The sequence below is a fragment of the Gavia stellata genome, chromosome 8 (genome assembly GCF_030936135.1).
Source record: "Gavia stellata isolate bGavSte3 chromosome 8, bGavSte3.hap2, whole genome shotgun sequence".
Lineage (NCBI taxonomy): Eukaryota > Metazoa > Chordata > Aves > Gaviiformes > Gaviidae > Gavia > Gavia stellata.
Window position 1 is genome coordinate 19,129,197 of NC_082601.1, and position 16,492 is coordinate 19,145,688.

Here is a 16,492-nt window from a genome sequence, read left to right on the forward strand (position 1 = left end):
ACCTAAATTATTTGTCCTTGGTGAAATAATTCACTTGGTTTCTTCCCTCCTTTCTCAAATGAGTTTATTTTCAGACAAGCCACCCTTCACTCTTGATCTCCAAAATACTTTATATAATCACCATCTCCGAGTAATTTAAAAGCATAACTAACTTAAACACTTCATTACATTATCTAAACAAACAAAGATCATTTAAAAGACTTCAGGCAATATCAAATACGTAGTATTTCTCTTCAGGAAGTTCTGCAATGCTTGAAAAGGGGTTAACCCAGATGAAAATACTGTGGTTTGGGTTGAATTTGACACATGCAGTTACTGCAACACTGACTGCAAAGTCAATTTATACTGGGCTCAAGATATTGCCACTTATTTAAGTTCTGGTAGAATAATACTGAAGTACTGGGACTTTCCTTCTTCCAGGCTAAGTTTGAGTTTTCTAACATATGGGAACTGCAGTAGGATTGTGTGTCAGCTGACTTTCTGGAAAAACAGAAAAAGTCTCCACCTTTAAACTCCTAACAAAAAATGGCCATTAACTATAATTAATACCTCAGACAGTCTGCAAGCTGAAAAGTAGTTCCAAGTACTTGCAGGAAAAGTACATCTCTATTCAAGTTTCATAGTAGATTAGGTACACTAAAACGAAATTTGTAACTGCAAAACAGTATAGTAAGATCTATAGCTAAAAGTAATTTGTGCACTAATTTTTATTTCAGGGACTTTAGTCACTTTAGCAAAGGAGTGGCTTTTATACAAGCTAAACCATCTATATATAGAGCATACAAGTTTGGTTTTGTCTCTTATTAACATAAACATTGAGTAACTTCCATTATTTGTGCACTTCTAAAAAAAGTTCACCGGGTTTTCAAGAAGGCATCTCTTCAGTCATCAAGTTTTAAAATTTAATCACAGTGTTGTACATTGGCAGCTTCTGAAATAATCCCGATTTAGTTTGTTGATGAAAAAAATTTAGATCATGTAACTGGCAGCATTTGAGTTTAAGCTGGCAGAAGTTCTGAAAAAACAGGCTGCCAATCAAAAAAAAACATATTACACAAGGATCTGACATCACACCAATGCCTAATAAAGCTTTGCAGTGACAGTTCCTTTGATTAAAAATAGAGCCTTAGACTCATAAATTATGTAGCATTTAAATTTGTTGACACCAGAAAACTCAACACACCCATCTAATGCCCATATAGTGTTATTGCAGTTGTGCCAAATGGGATCTGTGCCAACCAGATTGCTGGACACTACATTATTCACGTTTTCAAAAGATAGCACCCAGTTCAGTCAGGAAGCATTTCATGAATAAAGATGAGACCTATTTGAAAAATGGAAATAAAAACCCATCTCTAAAGAGTGTGTCAGGAAAGAATAGGAACAGCTATCACCCGGTTGTGCCAAAATTCAACATAAAGAAGGAAACACTATAACAACACAGACTTAAATTCATCTAATAGACGATGCTCAAAGCAAATCTCTCTTTTCCTGCACTCCCTCTAGCAATGTGAAACATTTGCCTAAGCTGTACTCCCTTGATCTTCTCCAGGAAGGCAGTGACATGACCAGCAGTTCAAATGCCACATCTAGCAGTTTTTACTGTGGGAAACAGTCACCATACACTATCTCATACTTGCCATTTGGGGTCAGCAGCAGCATTTGTGATCTACTGCAGAATGCGACTGAAGTAAAAATTTTAGCCCATGGCTAATTTGTTACCTGATTATTTTTCTCAAGATAGAATGAAGCGCCTTGATTTCTTCTGAGTGACTGAAACTAGGCAGATGACCTCCGAGCGCTTCACAGAACCTTTCTGCCTCTTCCCAAGTCCTGGTTCGCAGCACTCTTTCACTGTGGAAGAACTTCACAACAGCCAAACATCAGAGTAGAAAATTACGCAAGTGACAGCATTTTTAAAACACTCCTGTACTACTCAAATATGGCCACCCTAGGTAGCAATGAATAACTGGTATTTCCATAGGGAGAGAGCTTGGCTTCTTAACAATTATTTTATTTTTTTCAGTTTGTTTGACAACAGCCAGACTCTGAAGTTTAGCTGACAAAATTTGTTTCAAATGCAATGTATTCCATATGGCAGGCTTTCTCTGTTGTTTTTTTTTTTTTTACCAGAAAGATTTTACAAAACAACACCCAACTCGCTCCAAAACTGCAAGCCAAATTATAGGTTTTAAGGGATGATGTTCTTTCAAATTTATGGTGAACTGCAAAGCCCAATTTTCACTGAAACCAGGCCCATTTGGGTGCTGCAGGTGAAGAAAGTCCTTCGGCACACCCTTTGCTACCTGCATGTATCAGAGTTGCTTACTTGGCTCATACACCTCAGCTAACATGTCCACTTGATCCCCCTGACTTCAGTCCAAGCCAATTCCCATCAGCTGGATCTCTCTGCACAGACATGCTGCACTCGGTCAACAAGAGTTTTGAAGAAACTGCCAGGGCCAGCTGTCACAACCCATCAGCCATGGCAGAGCTATGCTACACATCAGCTAGACCCATCCCTTCGGGATCCTTGCCCACAGCCTTATTATTCAAGCTGGGTTTCCCCACTTTGCCACATGAGCTGTTTACAAGACACAGTTCATTGCAGACACTGAGTCCAGAAATAATGAATAAACAATCCAATAAACAGCCTCATTTTTAATTTAATTTGATTGTTAATAGGAGGGGAAAAATCTGCATTTCTAAATACAAACTTGTTTAAGCCATTCCAGCTAAAAGCATAGCTGCTTACTTCTACTATTTACTTCAGAAACAGTGAAATACAATTGAGACTGCACTTTTTTGGTAAAGTTTGATATCCATATTCAAACCAGAGAAAATCCCACCTCTCCTATCTACACTCTTAGAGTACAGAAAGGAACATGCGATGCAAAGCGGTTTCTTTCCCTATTCAGGTGTCTGCGTGCCAGATGATGGCAGGCAGGCTAGGGTACAGACACAGCACCCTCTGTCAGCACCAGGCTCCTGAGATGGCAGTGTGGGTGAATGCTGTTGCCCCACTCGGTTCTGCTGTACAGAGCTGGCCACAGAAAGAGCAGGAAGAGGCACACTTCATCTTTCAGGAATCACCAGAGGTTGATGCATGAGAACATCTGGAAGCAGTCAACCTGAATCAACAGGAATTCCTCCTCCCAGTGTAAAACATCTTCGAAATACCCTTCAGAGCAGCTGTGAGCCACAAAATGGCTAATCGCACACTTGCTGCAAGACAGTAATGAACAATTAACATCTAATAGGAATAGCATTTTACCTTGTAGCAGGCAAGGCCGGATCCATTGTGCCACCCAGGGGGACAGGGATCAGTTGGCTTTGGGAGCACTTCTGGTTGCTTGGGCAGCCCAATATATTTTTTGCAGACTGAAAATGCTTTAGTGGTTTTACAGTCCTTAGTTTCCCACTTTCCAAGAGACTTTCCACTGGGCATGGCCACACATCCGCCTGAAAACTCTAAGATTTAAGCCACCAAAGACATATTTAAAACTACTGGCTGGTTTTAAAAAAAAAAAATCCATAGATTTCTGAATGACTATTTTATTTCATCCTTGGAGCTCTGTCACGTGGTACTCCAATGCTTGCTCTATGTAAAATGGTAGTATTTGTATGTATTTTTATAATTGTTAAGTTTACCTGGTTGCAAGGAATTCCAGTTTGTGTATGCCACAGCTTCAGTTTTCTCCCCATCCACTGTACCCCAGGAATATATTCCCGATTGGCTAATGTCCTGCAAACCGGTCCAGAAGTATTTTTCTTCTACTTTGGTGTGTTTTCTAATTAGACTGTTTATAAATTCTTGCTCAAATCTGAAAATTCACAGATTAATTTGAGTGAATATTTGAAAGATATCTGAAACTATTGAGTCAATGTGAAAACCAGGCATATTACTACATGAGTTAGTTCAAGTGGTTGTCCAGGCAGTCCTGTATTCAACATGGGGTCAGCAGGCTGGGAATTCGCATACTTCCAAAAAGGTTTTACACTGTAGGTTTACCATTGTCACACCATGGAAAACAGGGTTTGCTAGTTCTCTGCAAAAGCAATTCTACCTCTATTTTTTCTTTATAAACCACTAATTAGCATACAGATGTTTTAATCTCTGACTATATCTCCAGGATCATACTGTAAAACATGACCATAAATTAGAGGTGTGCTTTACCTGTTCATCACTGTAAGATTGCACTGTACTCCAAATGAAACTTCTGTTTTATAAATCTTGTAGCAATAGTTTCCATGTCTCTCCCATCCCTGGTCAGAGAATGAAAAACACTTTTATACAGAGCAGCCTAATTTAGGCATTATCTACAGGAGAAAATAAATCATTGCTAACATTGGTTGGTGCCCACAAGCCAGCACAGCATATACAAGAAAGAAATGCAGTGCATCACATACAAGGTCCAGTATCATCAACCCTCAGATTCACAGTTCTAAGAAATAATGCAATCACAGGAATAAAATACAGCACTGTTTTAGCTCGACTGTGCTGAGTCTTCTGACTGCTATGTGCATTTAGAGAGAGAAACACAAGGGCGACAGCCTAGTCCTATTCAAAACAATAGGAGTTTTCATGCTGTTCTACCAATGCCAGGATTCAAACAGAGGAATAATAAGAGGACATTACTAGCGTTTCTTTACATCTGGAAAAAATATTTCATACTGAACATGTGTGAACTTACAAAATTTCTCTATTCTTCAAATCTTCTCCCCTACATTTACACTGAAATTTCAAGGAACATTAATGCGTTACCTCTTTGCTAGCCTGCCAATGCCACTGGTGCCTGAACAGCACAGAAAGCTGTCACTTTTACATGCTGGCAGTCTCTGAAGAGACAGAGTAAAAATACCCCGAGGTTGTGCAGAAAGAAAGATAAGGGGTAAACACGTTTCCCGTTGCAGGCAATATGCCACACAAAACTGAACTGAAGAACTCTGAAGTAGCTAGTAATAACATCCCAAGATTGTTCAAAACAGAATAGACTTCTTTTCGAGCCTTATTTATGCTGTAACATGTTATACTGTAAAAAACCCCACCTTTATTGAAGTCAAAGAATAAAAATGAAAGCCAAGTGAAACGTAACAGAAACCTAATCTCATTTATCAATCTCTGCATATCTTTATGTTGCAAAGTCTTTATCCTAAATTTTAAAACATACTTAAAGCAAAAAACACAGAACAAATGGCATTAGCAATAACATACCTAGTAAAAGCTTTTTTTTTTTTTTCCAAACAAATAAATAAAACACAACATTTCCTGGGTACAAGCTCATAATACTTCCACCAATAAAGAGAGTGGTAATACATTCAGACCCTGCTTAGGAGAATCTGAAATTTGGCTCGTGCTACAAAAATGTCCTTTTTCAGCTAAAATTAAAGTCTGTGGAACATTTTAGTTCCATAGACTTTATTGTATGGGCAAGAAGGAAATGGTAAGTAGAGGAAATAAGTAATTTTATGCAGGTTTCTGAATGAAGTGGAAGTAAAATACAGACTTCCTATTACCTCCTCCAATGAACAATTTTTATCTGATTTTGTTTCATTCAAAATCTCTCCTTTTTTCTTGCACACATATTTCAGTTTTTCTTCACAAGATTTGACTCTCCACTGTCCCAACTGTGAGAAGGAAAGGAAAAAAAAGTATTTAAAATTCTAAAATCTTTCAATTTCCATAGTGCAGGGGCTGAGTTTTCATAAGGGGGAAAGCCAAAATGCCTCTAGCAAAAATAGTGGGGGCTGTATGCCCTGGCTTATATATGCATAGGTGCGTGTTTGGAAGGGAGAGAGAAAGCCGACAAATGCGGCGATGGGAGGATTCTGTATCACATTTGAAAAGGGAAGAAAAGGCCAGGGTGGTGCCAACTCTTTAGGATCAGGGACGGAATGGGTGCAGGGGGTGTGCTCAGCTTTCTGCAGAGGCAGGGAAGAGGCAGCTCAGAGGAGCTGGGCACATAAGCTTCACTGCCAGCCTGACAGCACAGCAGGCAGACGCTTGCTGCAGTTTTCTGCTGAATCTGGGAGATGGGATAGAGCCTGCTTCCCTCTCCAACCATCTTTGTGACTTCCTTCCCCCACCCACTCCTTGCTTCTTCTGTACTGTATCCCCCCAGTGTCTGTCCTCTCCTCTTACCAAGGTATCTCACTACCCATCCTCAGATGGGGTCCCCCAAATTGGTCCTGGAGATGACTGAACCCAGCTTTTCCTTTCAATATTTTGGCCCACCTCCTTCCTAGCTCTCTGCCACAGCAGACACGCAAGAATACAGTAACCCAAAATACAGAGTGACAAGGACAACTGGCTAGCAGTGGCAGGCTCAGAGCTGTGAGCAATTCCTTCCATTCTTTGCATTATACTGCTACCAAATGTCAGCTAAATAATTTTAAGAAATTTGCTTGTAGAAAAATTATTATCCATATTTTAAAGATTATTCCAGAAATAAAATCAGTTATCTGCTTTACCCTCCCCTTGACTTTCACACACATCAGTGATGCTTCTACTATGGTGGAAAAAAACTAAAAAAACCCAACACTGTATTCCTACCTCGCCTGAATATGACACACAGTTAGGAGTGCTGTTAAAAGGAACTTTTGGTTCATTCTGATCCCAGTATGTAAAAACCACAGTTGAGTGGTCTGACCATTTGAACAAGGTTGGTACGTCTTCATTCCTGAGACCCATCCACATGTCTTCTTTAGCACCTGTAATTTAAAATTAGGACAACACTGTAGTTTCAAAATAATATTCAAATTAATTGGAAAAGAATGTGAAATCAGCAAAATTAGGTCTTTATCACTATACTGCACAGCATAAATGCCACAATTTTTTTTCTTACAGTAAGAAAGTACAGTATATTTTTATTATCTTGTTTCTTAACTTATATTCATGAATGTGAGTAAGTTTCACACAGAAGGTAACAAATGGAAAAAAAAAACCCAGAAATAATGAACACTCAAGCAAAAAAAGCTCAACCAGATTTCATTTTTAGAGTGCACACAAAAACATAAGACCACAGAGTACAGCTAACATCTATTAGCTCAGTAACCCAGTAGTCAAATATTGATCCAACTATCTATAATTCCCTTTGAATGAGAAAATTAAACACAAGGTATTAGGCAACTAGAAGCAGGTTAGCCCAATAAATAAATAAATAAATAAAATAGATCAAACGAAAACAAGAGCTAGTTCAGAGGGACTGGACCTGAACAGCAACTGTCAGCACTAGCCTGGGTACAAGCTCAGCATTAGCACCTTCATTTAAAAGCTAGAGATTATGACAAACATATGTTAGAACAGGGAAAGCGGTTTGTAATTTATGACGCGCAGCACTTGGTGGCTGACCTTTACAAGTATCCCAACTCACCATTGTGAAGCTTTGTAACAACCAGTTCGACATCTGCTAATGAGTGTATGCTGATGAGATTACTCTTACTCGCTTTGCACAACTCATCTGCCGTACTCCAAGGTGCCTGGTTGTTCATCAGCATGTAGCAAAAGCCATTGTGGGGAAGCCAGCCCGAATCACAACGAGTATCCAAGTGTCTCCAAAACTCTAACAGTGAAGAGAAATGGAATTAGAGGCTTTTGTTTTACACTGGCTAGTGCATCGGGTTGGCATTTTCTTCATGTTTTAAATCCGGCAGCACCTTGAAAACAGCCAGAAAGCAGCAATCAGAATGTGTTCACACCTCTTCAGGGCTAATGTTTTAACAAAGGGTCACAATTCAGTCAGGCAAATAGACTTGACTGAGCAGCATTACGGGGATTCGTAATATTTTTGGGGCCGTGAGATAGGCAGAAGGAGAAAGAAGTTAGTGGGAATGAAAGTAAAAAGCTGGTATGCATTACACTAAGCTGGTCTTAGTGTAAGCGAAAGGTTCAGAAGTAATTGTAAGCAAGATTTCAAAAGCATTTAAAGGCAAATCAAGTTACTTCATTGCAGGACAGCAGCCTCAACAAAAAGTTGCTTGTTTTGTTCTGGCAGGGATTTGCACTTTTATAGGGCATTATTATCTATATGCAGTGCCACACAGAAGACCAATTTTGAATAGCTCACAATGAAACAAATGCTTAGTTTTAAATATATTTTCTTCCGAAAATGAAGATATTCAAGAATTCAAACTGTTTTTAATGCATGCTGAAAAAGGTATATACTAACAGCCTTTCTGGTTCAAAACACACTATAAAATACTCCAATCACAAAAATTTTGGTTTTTAATTAATAAAACACTTTATAAACACTGGTAACAAGTCTGCATACCCCACTGAGGAGGCAGAGAACAAATAAGGATGGTTAATCAAGAACTAGTTTTCAAGGGATCATTTAAAACTTTGAACTAGTTTAGTTAAATTTAAATTGCTTACCAATTTTTTTCCTCAAACGCACACACCTTCCCTGGGGGAGCTGGAGAGAACGTGCCTTAGCCAGTGACACTCCATGACACTTTCCACCTCCAGGACACTGCTTCATCCCTCTTATCCCCTAATCCTCCCCCTCATCCAAGGGCAATCATCTTCCAGCAGAAGTTTTCCCATGAGAGCCCCAAAAGCATGAGCCCTGGCAACTGGGTAAGGCCAAAGCACACATGGAAGAACAGGCTATGGATATGGGAAGGGTTGGACAGCCAGGTGTAGGTAAATGGCCAAAAGCATGGAAGCAGTTGTATGTCACAGCTGGACACTGTAAAAACTGAAGGACTGTATGTGCGTGTGTGTAGGGAGGAGAGACTAAAGCTTTAAACTGTTCTGGTTTTCCTATTTTATTATTTACTTTTATCTTGTAAGAGCTGTTACGGATCCTGTAAAGATTACACACTGGGCAAGCTACCAACTCTTGCACTCTGATTTCCAGTGCTGGGCCTGGTTTCAAAGGATAGTAAGGTCATTTAACTACTTCTATTTGAATTCAGCAGTTTGATCCAAGCCTCAGGTAGGTCCCATTTTATGTAAATACACACCAAGAATAAGAGAAATGTGCTTAAGGCAGAGATGGAAAGCTTTGAGGTGCAACTGCCAGTTCCAGACTTTCAGTAGCACATGAAAGAAGGCACAAGCCATGGAGGAAAATGTGATAAAAAGGGCAGGACTGTGCTGGGAAATGCTTTACGTGTGAATGAGAAAGCTGCAAAAAATGAAAGCTGTTTGTGATGCATCATCTTGACATTGAAGATGCAGAGTTTGCTTCTGCTCCGCTAAAAAACCCAAAGCTGTTGTGAAAGTGTTTTGGCAGAGATGCCTAAGAAGGCTTGGGGAGGGGAAAAAAAGACTCCATAAGTGAACTTTACACTCATATTAACATACAAAACCAAAAATGCAAGCTGTCCTACCTGGGAGGCTTGAAACTTCATTGAGTGACTTCTTGCAAATATATGGAAGTGGAGTCCCACAGTGATAACTCTGCCACTGACCTGAAGCAGCGTTCATCACCACACAGCTAGTCCCATCCAGCGGGGACAAGCTCTGCATATCTACAGCCAGGAACAAACAAAAATAGAAGAGCACAAGTTATCAAACAGTCAGGTAATGACTGCTTCTTTTTTCTGTTGCTTTTCAATACAAGAGTAATATACTTTGCATAGTACAGCGCCTTGTATTTGAAGAACATAACTTGCTTTGAATGAAGGCACCCTGTCCTACCATAGGTCCCACAGAAAGTTTTTTGTAAGAGAGAGTTTCAGAATCAAGGAATCTGGACTTCTTTTCCAATGTTAATCATAGAACCAGGAGGAATGTTCTATTTACAATACAACAAACCCTTGGCTGAGCACTTTCCCAGACTAGAAATATCTCAGGGGAGAACCCTTTTTGCAGCCCTCAGTTTCCTTTGGCAGCCCCTTTCCAGCCCCACTCCAAACACAGCTCTGCACTCTTTCTCTCAACTCTAACCATAGCCCTTACCTTAACAGAAACCTGAGACAAGGCCCGAATTAAAAATATCACAGAGGAGAACTCTTTTTTGCAGACTCCAGCTTCCACTGGCGCCCTTTTCCAATGGTACCTTTTGCCTTTCTCTTTCTTTGAGCCCCAATGCAAACCCAAGCTGTGTTCTACATAGAGCACCCCAGCTCCCCCCTGCACTGTGTTCATTCAGTCTCAAACAGAAAAGGCTCAGGGTGGATCTTAGTTCTTCATGGGAGAGTACACAAGAGACAGGGCCAGGCTCTTTTCAGAGGTGTACAGTGAAAGGACAAGAAGTAATGGGCACAACTTGCAGCTAGCAAAATTCCTGTTAGATACCAGTAAGTATTTTTCACAAGATGGGTAGACGTTAGTATGTCTGCCATGACTGCAGTCTAAATTACGCCACTGTAACTCAGGATAGTCTAGTCTCTAGCTCTGCCTTAGAGTCCTACAGTGTCATCACAGTTCCAGAAGAAGGTGCAGCCGGTAGTACAGGTAGCAGAAAAGGCCTTAACCTTTCCAAAAGCAAGGCCACATTTGGAAAATTTCACGGAAATTTCTTAGTAAAGCTTTCAAAGAAGTAACAGAAAGCACTTCTTATCTTTTCACAGAATTCATGTTGCAGCACTATTCTAGAAACTGAAGGAAAAAGAGAATTCCACTTTAAAAAGGTCAAATTCAGCTTGAATGACAGAACAATATTAGCTTCAGTATTCCTGATTATTATTGCTCCAGGATTCTCATATATACACATCCATGGCAAATTTGTGAGAATATTACAAATACATGCTGAAAATTCCAAACAAACAAGACTCTCACCAATTCTACTAGGAACTTGGGAGTAATTAAAAAGGTTTATCAAAGGTTTTATACTTCTTTCATCTTCACCTCAAAACAAATTTAAGCAACCTTGAAGTTTAAAAACACAAGTTAGGCTTCTAAGTAATGTCAGTTCTTGCACATACATCAATAATCGTAATATTTGAGGGAAGTCAATGCCATTCTGTCAGTGAGAGGAGAAACTTAGCAGCTAGGGAAACTGTAGATTCTTTACTAAAATGGACCTAAAAGATACTATTTATGCTCTACCTTTTTAGAGATTTATTAACCTAATCATCCATAAATATAGAACAGGTGCAGAAAGATTTACTGGCTAGGAGGAAAAGATGCTTTCAACAGAAATGGAATGACAATGATTGTTTTGATGAAGTCCGATGGAGAAGGGTTAAAATAAAAAGAGGCAAAGCAAAATACTAGTTTATGTTGCGAATACTGTTAATACCACCAGAAACATCATTACCTGGATGCCAGTTGAGAAAATTCAAAGGTTTGTGATCTGACCACTGCCAACCTCCAGAAACGTCCAGTTGATTTAAGCCAATCCAAAAGATCTCAGCGATGTCATCCTTAGCTGGAGATATATATATTTATTTTTTTAAGAAAACAATTAGTATAAAATGCTCATCCTTTATTGGTCTCCTTTAATTAAAAATGTGATCTGAAAGGGCATGCATTTGAGAAAAGAAAGATTGCTGCTGTAATTGGATATTCAACCTTTCTCGAACTGAGAAGGAATTCACCCACACAAGTCTTCCCTCCCAGTGCCTTCAGATGTTTGTCCTTTGGTTTTGTATTCCCAATGGCACACTGGACAATTCCTCCAGGCCAAGCCTGAACATCAGTGAGGACAATTTCATGACAACAAGTGGGTAATATGCTGCTAAAACACCAATTGCCACTCTGGCCCATATTTGAGATTTTAGGGACATTCCTCATTATAAATATGAACGATAGCTAGCCACTACAATGAAATCGCACAGATAAATTAAAAAAAAAAAAAAAAAACCTCTGAATTGAGATTAGCAGCTTATTTTTGCTACATAAATGAAAGCACCAATGCATTTTAAGTACAATCAAGTTTTAACACAGAAGATAGCATTTTCGTTTCTATCTTCACTTTATGTCAATTTGTCAAGATTTCCTGATATTCATATGTGAATAATTACGCCTACCTTGTATGTAACTTAATTCAGATGCATCTTGGATGCTAAGTAAATCTCCCCCTTGTCGTTGACATGAAATATAAGCTTCCTTCCAAGAAAGAGCAGACTGTGTATTAAACTGGTAGCAACTTTCAGACCCCGGATGATGTTCCCAAATATCATGACAACCATCCTCTGTTTAAAGGAAGCAGAAGGTACTTGTAACTATGACTATACTGAAACATCACGAAAGTTTCAAAAGAAAAATCATAATACTGAAGGTCTATCAATTTTTATATTGGTAATCACATATATGGCAGAGTAAATGTGGGCTGATCATCTTGTCAACGCTGCAATAGAAAAGGGACCTGCTTTTACCCAGCTTAACAGCAACGTGCTACGCCAAGGTGGAGCTGTACATACATGAAGTGACAGAATGCTTTTAAGGACATCTATTTAGAAACCCAACGTGCCTGGTTGTAAGCAGATTCCCCATTTTCCATCGTGAGTATAATCTTCAGATGTGGCGCACCATTTCCCACCCATATGCGTTTCATCCTGAATGCAGTCATGATGCCACGTCTTATTGTACAGAAAGGGGAACTCACAGGGTTTTCCATAGGAGTTCCCATCTTTGGTATAAACCTCTGCAGGAAAAAAAAAAAAAATTAAAGAAGCAGATACAAGTTGTCTAGAGGAGGAAAGGACAGCAAATCAGTGTTACTGCTTGTACAGACATAGTTAACTTAAAAGCATTCAAATCGCACTTGTGGTCTTAAAACACCGTATCTTGTTGTTACAGATAATACACAGCAATGCCAGAACTGAAAGAAGCAAGAGAAAAATATTTTTCTGCACTTTTACTTCTGAGTGGGGCATAACACAGCAGAAATTTGTTTCCCCTTCCTGGTAAGTTTCGGATAAATACATGGTCCTGTTGAAATCCGGGTGGTTTGCTGTGCAAACAGAAACCACAGAACACAGAACAAGGCTCTAGGAATCAACACATGCAGGAGAGGGAAAACATTTCAAATGGGAGCCTATTGGGCTCTTCAGTAAATTCTGCTCTTAAATACGGTAAAGCAAGTTTCACCACTTCTTCCAGCAAGCATGAGACTTCAGATGAGACTGGCTTCCATGGCCAGTGGACAGAGCAAAGCAAACGGATGGTTCCTGACAGTCCAACAGGCTGCGAGCTAGCAGCATGCGCTGAATTTGATTGTACAGCTTACCAGCAAAGAAAATAGCCTCAAATCCTGCTCTTATTTGAGCTAACAGCAAAATTCCCATCACTGTGAAGAGGACAGTGTCAGTTCTGATAGAAGGTGGTTGATACTTCATAATTAAATAGGCTCTCACTAAAATATGAGGGGCCGGATTTAAACACGCTAAGCAAGCCACTCAATAACAAAACCTCTGCAGTTGTGCATATTTATTTTTTATTAAAAACAATTAAAGTTTCATACTTGAATATCAGTATCTGTCTACATCAAAACATTCTGTTGCTTTACTGACCAGTCTTTTTCACATGATTAATTTTAAGGATCTATTGGCATAGACATACAGCAACAAGCCCTTAACAAAAACAAAAAATCCTCCAAAATCCTGCGCAAACTTACCATGGTAAGGATACCGACATATGTCATCGGAGGAACTGTTGCTTCTCCACTGGTCTGTTGCATTTATGCTTGCAGTTACATAGGTACTCTTGATAGTCACTTTGTACTGAGATGCACCAAGAATGGAAGCATCAGCACATCGCCACCACAGCATTAGTTCTGAGTTACAATCAACCATTTTCAGGCGAGACAGTGATTTGGTGAATATATCAAGTCCCAGGCACTGCTTGGACCCCAAATGAAAGAGACGATTCTGGGATACCCATTTCCATAAAGCTTCACTTGTCTCCTTGCAGTCATCTATCACTATCCGCGAGTTTTTAACTTGTATGCACTTGTTCATTGTGTCATGCCGAATGGTAAAAGCATCATTGCCTGTATAAGAATAAACAAATATCTGCATATGGGTATGATTCAGTATCACTTTCACAGATGTTAATTTTTGAAAGTGTAATCACATTCTGAGACATGCTACCAGAAAAGTACAGAATAATGTACCAACAGCAGTTGCTACCTCTTTCGTATAAGCCATGTTAAGTACATTTTCCTGCTCTTTAGTGAGTGTTCTTCACTTCTGGGAGAAAAAAAAAATCTCTCTCAAAGTCATTATAAAATGAGGGGAGATAAAATGAGGCTTTTTTCTAAGTCCAATCCTATCAAAGAGAATTCTTTCTTTAACACATACTGGTTGGATCAACCCCTGATAAATTTGCAAGCTTACTAGGTAAAGAATCTTGTCTTCATGCCTATCTGCAAATGTAGTAACACACAGCAGGTACCATAAAATATAATTAATAATAATCTTCACCTAGTAAGCACTTTTTTTTTAAAACTATGTATCATGTATGATACACAACACGATAGGCTTATATGTGAAGCAGTTTGTGGCTACAACTGCAGTATTACTAAAATAACTGCACTGCATTTGGGAGAGCGTTTTAGAATGAATATCCCACCAAAGATACCACACAAAGATTAGGAGTATCATTTTTAAAATGATACAGGAACCCTAGTTTCATTTTCAGCTGTGACGTAGCTTGCCATTAAAAAGAAAGAAAAAGTTGACAAAGCATAGTATACAATTTTAAAAAGATGTGGAACACCCTACAGATACTAGCTGACACCTCTGTCAGTACAAGAACACCTCCATGACAAGTGGCAGTAGGTTTAAGCTAACCAAGAAAAAAATGCACTAAAACTATTTCTATGCCACAATAAAGATGGCCCTACAGCATAAAAGGTTCACTAACCAGGCTGAAATGGACCTTGGCTGTCCCAGGCCCACAAGTCTATTACTCTGCTGTTTAAATAAGGGATCTGCTGAGTAGTGTTTTGTATTTAATAGTAATGCACTGTCAATCACATTCCTACTGCGTTTTTTTAATATGACTTAATAATAGGTTTGGCTGAACAGCAAGGAAAATATTCAGTGATGTTATGCAGTGAATTTTACCACTACTTCCCAGTATACTCGTGAATTTTCCACTGTGTAAGTGCCAAATAGTATCTAAATAGTACTGAGCTGGTCAAACTGTAAAGAAGAATCTTTAAGTCAGCCACCTACCGGAGTGACTTTTTCTAAATAGCACATTTTAACCAACTGTCTCTTTCATCCTCTCTATTAACTAAATAAGTAATTTTAACAACCAAACCTGCTTTTGTGGTATTTTTTTTTACCCTGGGCTTTTTCAGCACTATAGCTGCTTTTTGCTTTTTATTCTCCCCTCCAGACTTTCTTCTTTTCCATTTCTTATAACATGTTCGCGGCCTCTTCTCAGATCTTCCCCTTCCTCATTCTTCTTTCACTTCTTCCTACACTACATGTTCATTCTGACATCAAGAAGAAAACCACTTTTTAAAATTTCCCAAGAAAAACTGCTGATGCTGTCTCACTAAATCCCCCCGTGGAGCAATTTATTAATACCAGTGGCCAATTACTCCAGTGCATCACTCTTGCCATGAAGTTTCACCTGACAACTTGAGCTACAAAACCGAGCTGTTACTGTCAAAGGGTATAAAAATACGTGAGGTGCAACTATTTAGCGAAGCGCTGAACTTGTTTCCCAGGGGCCAAGCTAGTGCCTCCGGCGTGCAAGAATTTGCTCAACGTGAAGCTTTTCCACCTGCTTTCTGAGAGGCTGAGTAAGCCTCCTTCCCCCCGCTCCGAGCATAAAGCAGCGAATAAAAATGACGGCTTAAGGCCCTGCAGGGGACCTGCCCGAGCTCGGGGTAACCGGCCAAAGGCCCGCCTCCCTCCCACCGCTCCGCTCCGCGGCGCTGCCCCGGCCCGGGGGCGGCCCCCGGCACCGCGGGCACCGGGAACGTGGCACCCGGGGGCGGCGGGGCAGCGGCTGGTTCCGCGCCGCCCGAAGCGCAGCGCACGGTCCGGAAGGGAGGTTTGGGGGTTTCTCCTCGCTTTTTCGCTCCTCCTGTAAGTTTCCCACGTTGTTTCCAGGCAGTTGGACTTTGCCACCTAGCGCAACGCCCAGAGGTGCCGGGAACCGTCCGGACGGAAGGTCCGTCACCGCGCTGCCTTCCCCCCTCAGGCGCCCGCCGGGGCGGAAAAGGGCCTTCCGCGCCCCCTGAGCCGCTGCGCACCCGCGCAGCGCCTCTCCCCCTCGCAAGGTGGGCGCCCGGCTTACCTGAGGGGTCCCGGCGGGCCGCGCAGCAGACGAGGAGCCAGGCGAGGCCGCAGGCAGCCAGGCAGAGCCCCGCCGCCCGCGCCATCCTCCCGCGGCGCGCAGGCTGCGCGGAGCGGGCGCGCTGCCGGGCTCGCTCTGCCGGAGCGTCGCGCCCGCCGTCGGCTGGCCGGGACCGCGAGCAGCAGGCCGGATTGGTCCGCCCAGGGGAGCGTCACTTGTTGCCAGGAGCAGAGCGGCCCCGGGGTTGCGACGAGGTGTGGGGCGGGGCCGGGCCTGGCCTGGGCGGCGGCCGGGTGTGAGGGGTCGAGGCGGCGGGGAAGGGCCGGCCCCGGCTGCCCC

The 16,492-nt window shown here is 41.0% G+C and overlaps 1 protein-coding gene across 1 annotated transcript in view; it reads right to left on the reverse strand.

The window, feature by feature from the left end:
- Positions 1 to 16,238, reverse strand: part of LY75 (lymphocyte antigen 75) — a 45,361-nt gene extending 29,123 nt beyond the window's left edge. The window contains exons 1-13 of the mRNA XM_059820333.1: positions 16,154 to 16,238; positions 13,512 to 13,886; positions 12,366 to 12,539; positions 11,923 to 12,087; positions 11,211 to 11,321; positions 9,337 to 9,477; positions 7,374 to 7,562; positions 6,554 to 6,711; positions 5,518 to 5,628; positions 4,178 to 4,266; positions 3,652 to 3,824; positions 3,275 to 3,471; positions 1,723 to 1,865 (exon numbers count right to left, since the gene is read on the reverse strand). Coding sequence (XP_059676316.1) covers positions 1,723 to 1,865; positions 3,275 to 3,471; positions 3,652 to 3,824; positions 4,178 to 4,266; positions 5,518 to 5,628; positions 6,554 to 6,711; positions 7,374 to 7,562; positions 9,337 to 9,477; positions 11,211 to 11,321; positions 11,923 to 12,087; positions 12,366 to 12,539; positions 13,512 to 13,886; positions 16,154 to 16,238 — 2,111 coding nt within the window. The remainder of the gene's footprint in view (positions 1 to 1,722; positions 1,866 to 3,274; positions 3,472 to 3,651; positions 3,825 to 4,177; positions 4,267 to 5,517; positions 5,629 to 6,553; positions 6,712 to 7,373; positions 7,563 to 9,336; positions 9,478 to 11,210; positions 11,322 to 11,922; positions 12,088 to 12,365; positions 12,540 to 13,511; positions 13,887 to 16,153) is intronic.
- Between the last annotated feature and the right edge of the window lie 254 nt (positions 16,239 to 16,492).